This window comes from Pectinophora gossypiella, chromosome 18, assembly GCF_024362695.1.
Source record: "Pectinophora gossypiella chromosome 18, ilPecGoss1.1, whole genome shotgun sequence".
NCBI classification, from domain to species: Eukaryota; Metazoa; Arthropoda; class Insecta; order Lepidoptera; family Gelechiidae; genus Pectinophora; species Pectinophora gossypiella.
In genome coordinates, this window is record NC_065421.1 from 2,267,850 (window position 1) to 2,280,898 (window position 13,049).

Sequence of the window (13,049 nt, forward strand, 5' to 3'; positions counted from 1 at the left end):
ATTCAAAGACTTTACTACTAGAATAGTTAAAATATTTAACAGTTAAGTAGGTAATTGTTGAAAATAGGCTTGTCAAAAGTAATTTCATTTTGCAATTCTTTATAATGTTGTAGAGTTTTAAAAGTGCAATTCGTGTGTTTCGTCGTAGGTACCTACTTAATATCAAAATACTTCAGACACTAATATAAATCATTAAATTTGTAATGAAATAATTTAAGCGCTGAAAAATTTTCACTGTACTGTAAGTATATAAAATCCAAGCTGAATTTTGCAAAAAAGTTTCGCTGCGAAATAATATGTAGAAAAGAAAATTGAGTGGGAATATTGTCGTGCGGTGGGCAACCCAGCGTCGCGCCGTTCAGTCGGGCGCCGGCCTCCGTGAGCGCCGGTCGCTCGCATGGGCCGCGCTCGGTAACGCGGCATGCACGCGCTCGCCGCACTCGCCGCCTGCTGCGTGGTGGCGCGCGCCGAGCCGCCCGCCCCCCTCGCGACGCGCAACTCCACCCCCCACATCCTCCAGTGCTCCGACGGGCTCGTGCTCCCCGCCTGGCGCCCGCTCCAAGATGTTCCCACCTTCGAGATCGCCATCCGCGGCGTCGTCTACTTCGTCGCCCTCCTCTACCTCTTCATCGGCGTGTCCATCGTCTCCGACCGCTTCATGGCCGCCATCGAAGTCATCACCTCCAGAGAGAAGGAGGTGCGCGTGCGACGGAACGGCAGTGACCAGATCATTGTCGTTAGAGTATGGAATGAGACGGTTGCAAATCTAACGCTAATGGCTCTAGGATCAAGCGCGCCAGAGATTCTGCTGTCAGTCATAGAGATAGCCGGGAAGAACTTTGAAGCGGGAGAATTAGGGCCGGGAACCATCGTCGGATCGGCCGCCTACAATCTCTTCGTTATTATGGCCATATGCGTTGGTGTGATTCCTGACGGAGAAGTGCGAAAGATAAAACATCTGAGAGTATTCTTAGTAACTGCCACTTGGTCGATCTTTGCTTACGTGTGGCTGTATCTGATTCTTGCCGTTATATCGCCGAGTGAGGTCGAGGTATGGGAAGGCGCTGTCACTTTCCTATTTTTTCCGGCGACCGTTATGACAGCGTATATAGCAGATCGAAGGCTTCTTATGTACAAGTACCTAAAGAAAGGGTACAGAGTGAATGAGCGAGGTGTCATCGTAGAAGCTGAGGGAGATGGCTCAGTAGAAATGGCTCTAAAACCCGGCGGAGAAGATTTTGCATCCGATGACGAGGAAGGTCGGGAAATAGAGAAGTCTCGTAAAGAATACGTTTCAGTTCTCCGTGAACTGCGGAGACAACATCCTGAAGAGGATTTGGAAACTGTAGAGAGAATGGCTTTGGAAACTTTAATGTCTCGTGGACCGAAATCTCGAGCATTTTATCGAGTGGCAGCAACGCGTAAAATGACAGGAGGAGGAGATTTCTCTAGAAAGATATCAGAAAGAGCACAGAGCGACCTTAGCGAGGTGAAAGCTGAGTTACAGCGACGGGAATCCAGTTCTCCATCGATCGAGCCGCGAGGACCTGTTGTCCGCTTTGATCCAGACCATTATACCGTCATGGAGAATTGCGGATCTTTCGAAGTGCGAGTGGTCAGGTCTGGAGATATGAACGGAGAGATCAGTGTTCATTACAGCACTGAAGATGGGACGGCAGAGGCAGGGTCGGACTACGTTGCCGCTCACGGGCAACTGGTCTTCGGCCACGGAGAAACTGAGAAGACGTTCCGCGTTCAGGTTATCGACGACGACGTCTTCGAAGCGGATGAGCATTTTTACGTGCGTTTATCTAATCCCCGAGGGGCTTCCATAGCTTCGCCGTCGACGGCGACAGTGGTGATATTAGACGATGACCATTCCGGTGTGTTTGCGTTCCCGCAAAGGGATTTCGAGCTGACAGAATCTGTGGGGACGTACGATTTGCGCGTTGTGCGAACGGCCGGAGCCAGGGGAAAGGTGCGGATTCCGTATTGGACGGAGGATGGCACCGCCAAGAGTGGTGTGCAGTACGAGGCGGCTCAAGGACACATCGTCTTCGAAAACAACGAAGCTGAGTAAGTATTATTTCATTATGCAAGCCTTGACGGTAGAAATTAAGCCGTCGGCAATTTGTAATCCACGGGCGATTAAGCTGTTGCCAACGGCTTCGTTTAAACGCGTTGCATAACGACGCAAAGCGCTTAAAATAATATTCTCTAGGATGTTGTGGACGCACCAAAATACAGCTGACGATTGTGAGGTTTCGAAGGAAGCCGCAAAAAGGTCGAATAAGGTATAGATTGGTCGGGACGATTATTGACGGATCGGTGCTTGATCCGACCTCTGCTATCGCCTTGTAACGAAATAATCTTTTTAGATAATCCTTGGGTTTGTCGCCTTCGAGGTCCGCTGGACATCACTCATATTAATTTATTTGCGGGAAGGGTATTTCCGCCGGATATCGCCTGGCAATCGCCACAGGGAAGTTTCATTCGACACGGGCAAAGTTTGTACGTGAAGGAACTGACAAAAAAGAATATTAAGTATTTCCCGCGACCTGCCTCTTGGCTTTTTGTTACTTTTTCAACAAATGGCTGTTTTCTGGTGAAATGTATATTTGCACAAACTTAACGAGCTTGTTACAAAATGACAGTTTCGCACCTTTGCACCAGAATCGACATTGTTGGTTGTAAAGTTGGGAAGGCTTTATTGCGCCACATTAACCTGCCGATGATAAGTTTTTTCGTTCTCGCTATTCGTGCTGCGAATTATAATGTCAAACATTTATTAAGGGATTACCTACAGACTCAGCAATGATGTGCCCATTTTGGTGGAATGTCCATATACATAACATAAACAGCCTATATACGTCCCACTGCTGGGCACAGGCCTCCCCCTAATCAACCAGAGGGGGTATGGAGCATACTCCATCACGGTGCTCCATTGCGGGTTGGTAGAGGTGTTATTGCGGCCAAAATCCGACTAACGGCTTAACGTGCCCTCCGAAGCACAGAATCATCTTACTTTTTTTAACGATCAGGCGATTCAAGCCTGCAAAGTCCTTACCAAATAAAGGATATTCTCACAAAGTTATTTCGACAATGTCCCCATCGGGAAGCGAACCCGGAGCTCCGGATTGTAAGTTTAACGCTTTAACCAATAGACTACAGAGGCTGTTATTGTTGTTGGTGGGATGTTCCTGTTGCAAAAAACTCTTTTTTTCAAATTGTTGTTTCTTGTACTTTGATCCTATCTGCCCAAAGACTAGTTAGCTAATAAGGATTTTTTTACATAACTTTTGCATTTCTATTGCTGGGACCATTCCCGGAGACGGCACGTGATTACTCAACACACACCTTGTTCGGGAGCGAACTTCTCCCGCTTGACACCTCGCACAGTTCTCTGTAATAATACTAATAATAATGGCCTCCGTGGTCCAGCGGTTGAGCTTTCTGCTCATGATCCGGAGTTCCCGGGTTCGAATCCCGGTGGGGACAAATCACTTTGTAATCCCTAGTTTGGTTAGGACATTGCAGGCTAATCACCTGATTGTCCAGAAATAAGATGATCCGTGCTTCGGAAGGCACGTTAAGCCGTTGGTCCCGGTTACTACTTACTGATGTAAGTAAGTAGTCGTTACTTGAGTCACGTCAGTGGTCTTTGGTGGCTCAATAATAACCCTGACACCAGGGTTGATGAGGTTGGTCATAATGCTCATCCACCTCACAACTCACACGATAGAAGAAAATACTAATAATTCCGTGCGTAAAGCTTATAAAGCGGAATATTAAGGTTAATAGACAGTATTCAATCTAATGTTGACTAGCAAAGAACTTTACAACCCTGAAATTAATTTTACCTTGTGTTTTATTTCCGAGAATTTATTATGAGTAGCTTACGTCTACAGCAAATATAATCCATAAGTACGTATCTATCAGTTTACGGATTCAAAACAATAATACCTCACTTGGGCAAATTACGATCAGGCGGGGAAAATTACGGACACTTCCAATATGATATTTTTAAATTTTCCCTATCATAATAGGCTAGTATCCAACTAGTCAAATTTCATTTTTTATTATTACAGATATATATCCATTGCGCTACAAACATGTTTCATATCATAAAAACTTAAAACTATTTTACATTGGCCCCGATTCCTCCTAATTTTACTTTAAGCTATACCTGTCATTTTCTTATTCGCCCAAAAGCCCATATGCAACAGATGGCGCCACATTCAATAATGCAGTCTTCAAGCAGTCGTGAAAAGCGATATCGAAGTTTACACAGCAAGACGCATATATACATACAACTTCCAACATAACACCGTTGGATCGTCGATCCTTAGTCACACTACCACTCGTGACTAGCGGGGTACTATGCTCTGTTCGGTACCTCGAAAACAGGCAGCACACCCTCGCCGCCAAACTATAAAGTCGTACTTAATTTTTACTTATTTGGCCGGAATAAAATCGTACCGAATCTCCTTTTAAAAACCAAACCCCATTGTTTAGCTATTGTGTCTGGAAATCTCTGCCTTTGGAGGTTAAACTGACGATTTTCTTTTCGGGTTGCACGAGTTTCGAGGGGTTCCTTGAGTAGCGGTAAGATTGACAGTTCGATAAGCCGCACGCATCACAATGCCATAGAATAAGGCATGGTATAAGAAAACCAGCGGGCTTAGCACCGTCACTCTCTCACAGTACTGCACAGAAAGAGACAGATGATTTCTATCGCGGCGAGAAAGAGTCGCTCGCTTACGGTGCTAAGCCTGACAGCTAGCATTTCAAGGTTAGCCCAGCTGACGTCATCCTACCCTACGTTGCCATTTCGTATAAAAAAATTACCCACATCCAATGTTAATTTACTTTGAAATTGAATCGAGGCTAAGTGCTTAATATAAAAAAAAAGTGAATGCAATTGATTAGTTCAGTGACTTTTAAAACAAGTGTAAAGCCTATTTATTTATATTGTGAACATTTATTGGTCAAAATTTCTTGTTTGTAATTTGTGTAAATTAAAAAAAATATATTAACTGATTATTATAATAGCATCTTTCGTAAGTAGAACTAGCTGCTTAAGTAAGTAATAACGTTTAAATTAGGTATTGTAATTGACAGCCCTCAGACGTCACACACACAGTTGTACGTGTTGATAATGTCAATGTGTAGTGTCTGTGTGAAACGAGGTTGTTTGTATGAAGTGTCAGGGGTGTGACAATGCTGAATTGCCACCTTAATATAAAGCTGAAGGGTCATCAATAGACGTCATTAATGTTACTTTCAAAATAATAAACCTTGGCCCACTAAACTTGTCTACACACTTGATAATGTATGTCATTATGGGAACTATGAAAGAAACGCCCACGTGAAAATGTACTGAATTAGACCATACAATTATTGGAACGAAAGAAATAGATAGCCAAGTATTATTTCGGGAAATCATTACCACCAAAATACTATGAAAATAAAACATAAACAAACAGCCTATTATAGGCGATTCTCACACTGCCCCGCATGATGCATCGTAGCTCGTGGATGGGTGTTCTTCCGTTGCTTGTAAGTTTCTCCGTTTGTATAGAAAACACGCACAGTCTAACACACAGAAAATGCATGCGCATGAACGCACGTATATAGTGTGAGAATCGCCATAAACGTCCTCTTTCAGAGCACACGGCTCCACTCAATCAACCGCAGGAGTACAGAGCACTGCGGGTTGGAGGAGATGTTTCTTAGGACCAACGGCTTAATATGCCTTCCAAAGCACGGAATCGTGATTCAGCCTGCAATGTCCGAGCCAAACAAAGAACAGTCTCACAAAGCGATTTCGACAATGTTGTGCTGAGTGAGGCCCTTTTATCTCAGGACGTCCACCACCACCTTATGATCATTTCGACAAACATCCGTCTTGCTTTTTTGTAATTGTTTTAGTGGAAATTTGATATGATGTTGTTGTCTTTTTTTGTGTGTGGCGTCCTTTTATAATAAACTATTTCTATTCTATTCTAACGCTCTAACCACTAGACCATGGAAGTCATAACTATGAAAAAGAAGGCGAAGTTGACTTGCTGCCTTGATAAATTATTGAAGTGTTTTGTGATTGTCCGAATAGTAAGATGATCCCGCTCTTCAGAGGGAATGTGAAGCAGGTGGTCCTTGCTACTACTTACTTAAGTAAGTACCTACGTACATACTTGCTACTCGTTACATGAACGATAGAATTATGTTGACACACACGTGAACACGTTACATTGGCACACGTCAAACGGTTTGCATACCAGCGAGATACCTTTTTGATTCGCCCGGGTTATCCATTCATTTTCTCATTCGTCCTAAAATTAAGAGCTGTCAGTCATCCGTCCCTTTCCTTATCGGCGGATAAGCAAATGACAGGTATAACTTAAAGTAAAATTATGAGGTGTCTGCAGGAATCGGGGCCATTATCGTACACACGCATCTGTGTGTGTGACGTCTGACACCATACGATTCAAGTCTAAACTATGTTCGAGGGGGTGAGGTAAACCTAGCCCAGGCGCTGGGAGCGGAGAGTTACCGTTCTATACGTAGTATTATTCCTTATTCTATGTCTGAAGTCTTGTATATAAAGTGGCCAAGCACAATTTTCAGGTCACTAGACAATCTAGACATACAACTACTTTGACGATGCAAGAAATATCGATCCTAATTTAGTCTAGTGTAGTGCTGTTGATCCCCTGTCCACTATCGATATGATTTGGTCGATAATTAAGTAAAATTAAAGCCAAGTGCGATTCGGTCTCGCGCATGAATCTCGGCTCGGGCCCTGAACCACTGAATTCGACTATTAAGAGTTTGAATTCATAGTTGGATCATAGACACCGTGGTTTCACCGTGGCTTGTGCCCGGTTAATGGCAACGCCTCGCCCCCTATTACAGGCAAGGAATTGTGGGTGTACTCACATCTCTGCCTACCCCTTCGACGCTACAGGCGTGATACTATGTTATGTTTTAAAAAACGTTATGTCGAGACCGAGGTAGCCAAGCCGTGGTAGAAGGCTTGCTTCTCACTTTGAGGTCGCAAGTACGAATCCAGCAGGCCTAAACCAATGATTGTCGAATTTGTTTTCGAATTCATGTTTGGATCATAAATGATTATCACGTGCACGCATTCCCGAGAAATGCATTTTTCGGAGATGTGACCTTACCTGAATTGGGCAAGCTTTCCTTCGCGGATTAGAAGGTCAGACAAGCAGTCGCTTCTGTAAAAAAACCGGACCTGTTAAATCTTTAGGTTAGGTAAACGGACATTAAAAATAATTAAAAATAAACACTAAAATTTCAATGAATTTTCCGTCAGAAAATTCCACTTGATATTAACTCAGAACCATGGTCTGAATCCCCCTCAGTATTCGTTGCGGTGTCACTAACACCCATACATGTATGGCTGTATGAACTTGTACGGAGTGTAAGTAACGTCGTAATTAATACTGAGGGGTATGATACACATGAGTGTATTCCGTTTTCGTCGTGAATTTTCCATCGCAAAAGTATAGAATTGAAAATAATTTAAAAAATTCCACTTGATATTAACTCAGAATCATGGTCTGAATCATCCCCCTCAGTATTCGTTACGATGTCGCTAACACCCTGTATGCTCGATATGGAAATTCGAAATTATCGACACCACGGCCACTCTACGGTCTAGACTACCGTAGATACCTATCGTTTGGACTATCGTTAATCTTACTTCGAGTCTAGTTCGATGATTTAGAAGTAAGAATAAAAATCGAAAAGAATTACTTTGATTTATGAACGTTTTCAATCTTCAATAAAAATGGGAAATGGGATTTAATGAGAGACTTTCTAGGCTACGTTTAAAGACGAAATATTTGTATTTTTAAATTATTGTATAAACGGCCTCCGTGGTCCAACGGTTGAACGTTGGGCTCACGATCCAGAAGTCTCGGTTTCGATTCCCGGTGGGGACCTATCACAAAAATCACTTTGTAATCCCTAGATTGTCCGAAAGTTATACGATCCGCTTCGGAAGACAGCCAAGCCGTTGGTCCAAGTTACTACTTACTGATGTAAGTACGTAGTCGTTACATAAGTCATGTCAGGGGCCTATGGTGGTTGATGAAGTTAGTACATAAACAGCCTATATACGTCCCACTGCTGGGCACAGGCCTCCCCTCAATCAACCGGAGGGGGTATGGAGCATACTCCACCACGCTGCTCCAATGCGGGTTGGTGGAGGTGTTTTTACGGCTAATAGCCGGGACCAATGGCTTAACGTGCCCTCGGAAACCCTTCGTTCTCATATTATTATATTCTCAAAATATTACATTCGCAAAACATTACGATCGCAAAATATTATATTCTCAAAATATTACCTGTACAATGAAACAGAAAATATGTAAAAAATAATCATTAAGAGAACGAAGGTCGGAAACACGGAATCATCTTACTTTTTCGGACAATCAGGTGATTCAAGCCTGAAAAGTCCTTACCAAACAAAGGACAGTCTCACAAAGTGATTTAGACAATATCCCCACCGGGAATCGAACCCGGACCTCCAGATCGTGAGCCTAACGCTCTAACCACTAGACCACGGAGGCTGTTAGTAATCCATCTCAAAACCCTCACGATAGAAGAAGATCACTGTTAAGTATTTAGAAAATGCCTAAATCACTGCAGCTTCTCAGAGGCACGGCTGAAATAAAGGCTCGTAAAACAAAGTGAGAGAAGTAGCTCTAAAGGCTGCCTCCGCGACTGAGTCAAGAGTGCTCAGGAGTTGAGCAAATAGTTGACGTGGAATTGTGAACACCTTTTATCCGACTCGTAGAGAATTGTAAAGGACTCTTTTGTTCGATTTCTTAAGGTTCTGCAGTACTTACTAAATATTTTTTATTTAAAAACAGGTTAACAATTCAACGCTTTTTGACGTTAAGTCCTTAGGCTAAGCCAAGGATGCTTCACTTAAGTGTGTTGATTAATGCTTGCTGTACACAGGGCCGGTACTAACATGTAATGTAATAACAGAATATTCACTAAAATTTCAATGAATTTTCCGACAGGAAATTCCACTTGATATTAACTCAGAGCCATGGTTTGAATCATCCCCCTCAGTATTCGTTGCGCTGTCACTAACACCCATACCTACTATTGGCTGTATGAACTTCTACGGAGTGTAAGTAACGTCGTAATGAATACTGAGGGATATGATACAGCTCATTATTCTGAGTTAATATCAAGTGGAATTATACTCGCTCCTTGTTCGAGAGGTTTTTAACAGTGTAGTCTACGTCTTATGCTCCAGCATCGTCACAATTTTCAAAGCTCATATCCAAAGCTAAAAAAAAAAGTTAGTTTCCCGCTTCCGAGCGCACCTGTCAACTAATGTCATTACGGTTTTTGTGCACCGGCGCGTCACTTCGCCTCCGTAAATAAACTAATTGAAAACCAATATTTAATACAAAAACATGATTGATATAGTGCGAAAAATCTGTTACTTACATAATCAAGTGCTTTTTTCTCTAAAAAAGCTAGAAACAGTACCAAAGAAAAAATGTGGATGACGACGAGCGTAAGTTCTTTTTGATAAAACAAAATGTGGATTAAACTGGTAAGTCTTAACATTATCCATCTACTAAAACAAGAGAAGATATAATTATGATCAATTCAATTTAATTTCTTTTATTGTCGAAAACAAATTACTTTTTTTGAGGTTATAATTTATAATCCTAACATTCGAAGAAGTAACTTAAGTTGGTACTTATTACTAATAAAAGTAACTAGTTTTATTAACATAAATAATAATATTAAAATTGTATCGTGTTATAACAGTGATTTAAAAGTTATACTTTATTCCGATGTTGATGTTGTTTAAATTCGCCTTATATAAGGCAGGCAAAGATCTGAGGACTATACAGTCTTGACTTTAGTAATTTAATATTCGAAAATCACGATCAAAATAGGCCTAAGCCTTGTCTTCAGTCCCTGATTGCCGCGTTTTTATTTTCATCTGTCAAAAAAAAAAAAAAATTTTTTGTTTCTTTTTGTAATTCGTGTTCTTTGCTTATGTTGCGGTTGATAACTTACTATCAGCGAATGAAATGAGCAGTTTTATTATAAAACAAAGAGAACCAGTGAAATATAACCGCAGAATGGCATAGAAAAGTAAATAATTAACTCGGAAATAATTTGACAAGTTCAGATAATTAGATGACAGAAGCACTTCATGTTTACCCTGTTCATCAAGAAGTACCCATGACACAGTAGTACTCGATATCACAGAGGTCATCTACACCATTGGTAGACAAGATACATAACTTATTCAAGATAACACTTAAAACATTTAGAGAATTATAATTGGTTTACTACAGGATAACCATACTTAAAAATGATATTATATATATTATAACAGTACATAATCCCTTCTCACAGTCTCTGTTAAGTGGTGTTAATAATGTTATCTTCTCCGAATGATACTTACAATATAAGATGATGATAATATACCCTAACAATAAAAACAGAAAGAGTGTTAAGAGAGTACAGGCAAAAGATAGCCTTATTATAGTAAGCAATTTCTTCCAAATTACTCTAATCTTATTATAATTCAAGCTTCCAACGTATGGGTGATGATTATTGGTACCAACCTAACCAACAAGAGAACACCACTTGGAGAGTCACCTAGTTAAGCACTAGTAGTGAACTGTCTGACTAGAGAATAGACAGACTATTTGTTTCCTTTTATAGCTATCACAATAGAGGATAGACAATGGACTTGATGTATCAACCCTATTAACATAAAAATCAACCACTAAGACTGTTGCAAAGCGCAAATATACCTATGCCTTATTTTAATACCTAGAGCTATCATTTAGCGGATGGACAGTGGACTTGATGGTACCAACTTAATGTACATAAGAGCTATCACTAGGAAGTTTGCCATTGCTAAGCGCTAATATACCTATTTTACATTTCCATACCTAGAGCTATCACTTAGAGGATAGACAATGGACTTAAAGGCACAATGCACATAAGAGCTACCATTCGGAAGGTCGCCATTGATAAGCGCTAATATACCTATTTGTCATTTCCATACCTAGAGCTATCACTTAGAGGATAGACAATATACTTGAAGGTATCAATGTAATGAACATAAGAGTTACCACTAGGAAGGTCGCCACTGACAAGCGCTAACATACCTATTTCTCATTTCCATACTTAGAGCTATCACTTAGAGGATAGACAATGGACTTGATGGTATCAACCTAATTAACAAAAGATCTAGCACCAGGAAGGTCGCCATTGCCAAGCGCTAATATACCTATTTATCATTTCCATGCCTAGAGCTATCACTTAGAGGATAGACAATGGACTTGAAGGTATCAACACAATGAATGTAAGAGCTACCACTAAGAAAGTCGCCATTGACAAGCGCTAACATACCTATTTCTCATTTCCATACTTAGAGCTATCACTTAGAGGATAGACAATGGACTTGATGGTATGAACCCTATTAACATAAGAGCTACCACGATTATGGTCGGCATTGGCAAGCGCTATATACCTATTTCTCATTTCCATACTTAGAGCTATCACTTAGAGGATAGACAATGGACTTTATGGTATGAACCCTATTAATATAAGAGCTACCACGATTATGGTCGGCATTAGCAAGCGCTATATACCTATTTCTCATTTCCATACTTAGAGCTATCACTTAGAGGATAGACAATGGACTTTATGGTATGAACCCTATTAATATAAGAGCTACCACGATTATGGTCGGTATTAGCAAGCGCTATATACCTATTTCTCATTTCCATACCTAGAGCTATCACTTAGAGGATAGACAATGGACTTGATGGTATCAACTCAAATAACATAAAGCTACCACTACAAGTATCGCCTTTTGCTAAACGCTAGTAGATAGCAAGAACATAGACCAACTATTTTTATACTTTTATTTCCATGTTTGGTTTGTCACTTGAGGAATCGAAGATAAACCATTGAATTGTCGGGGCTTACCTACCCATGTTGAAACTCAAGATTAGACTAATGCTGAGAAACAATAGACTATTATGTCAAATTGATTATTATAAAATAATGAGAGTACAAATTCTGAAGAAATAACCGACAATTCAAAACCTAAAAGCCTCTGTTCTATTAATCAACCTCATCATCACAGGCCTTTACATCTTTATCAGATGATTCAACTGTGCTAGAAATCAAAGTATTAATAGTATGTAATGTCAGAGATTACTTTCAAAAGAGATAACTGTACACAAGACATGGTTAGAGAATAATGCTATTAAATTCTTTCAACCAACATCATAAAATTCAAATAGCACATAAATAATAATGAATAACATTGCCCGAAGAGTGAGTAAACGAGATAGCAACAGGATCTGTGGAACAGAGACAACAGTATCAGCAGGCAGCCCCACAGCCAACAGCATGAACAGAAAGCCCACAAGGAACAGTATCAGCAGGCCGCCCCACAGCCAGCAATAAAAGCAGTGATGCAACCAGTCATGATCAGCAGTGCCATAACCAGCAGTACCAGCAGCCCTACAGCCAGCAGTAGTAGCAGAGCTACAACCAGATGTATTAGCAGTCTCACAGCCATTAGTATCAACAGTGGCCCAGGCAGCAAGGCCGTTTAAGAATAGTACCTCATGAGGAGGAAGAATTCCCTTTAAAGTTATAATGGGAAAATTTGCACAAGCAAATATACCTACCTTTATGATATTTACTTTTTCAAAATTCTGGTAAAATTAATTCCGAATGTCTATCACTAAAAGTTTTAGCATTATCATTAAGACATGAGATTCAAATCCTGTCTTTGTTAATCAGGAATAACAATACTAATCTCAGTATAAATTGAGGTACCTACCTGATAATATTATAACTTCAATGAAAATTTCCTTCAAGTATTACATTCGAAATTGTAAAATATTGATACCTAGTTCGGTTAGATAGAATAGTTCCCCTTTTTATTATTAACTCATAGGTGAAAAGGAAGGAAAAATAGTTCATTATTAACATATAACTTACATCAC

At 40.6% G+C, this 13,049-nt stretch overlaps 1 protein-coding gene across 2 annotated transcripts in view; it reads left to right on the forward strand.

The window, feature by feature from the left end:
* The first annotated feature begins 377 nt into the window (after positions 1-377).
* Positions 378-13,049, forward strand: part of LOC126375245 (sodium/calcium exchanger 2) — a 178,904-nt gene continuing 166,232 nt past the window's right edge. For both annotated transcript variants that reach the window (XM_050022156.1, XM_050022157.1), the window contains exon 1: positions 378-2,076. In XM_050022156.1, the coding sequence (XP_049878113.1) occupies positions 422-2,076 (1,655 nt within the window). In that variant the 5' untranslated portion in view covers positions 378-421. The remainder of the gene's footprint in view (positions 2,077-13,049) is intronic.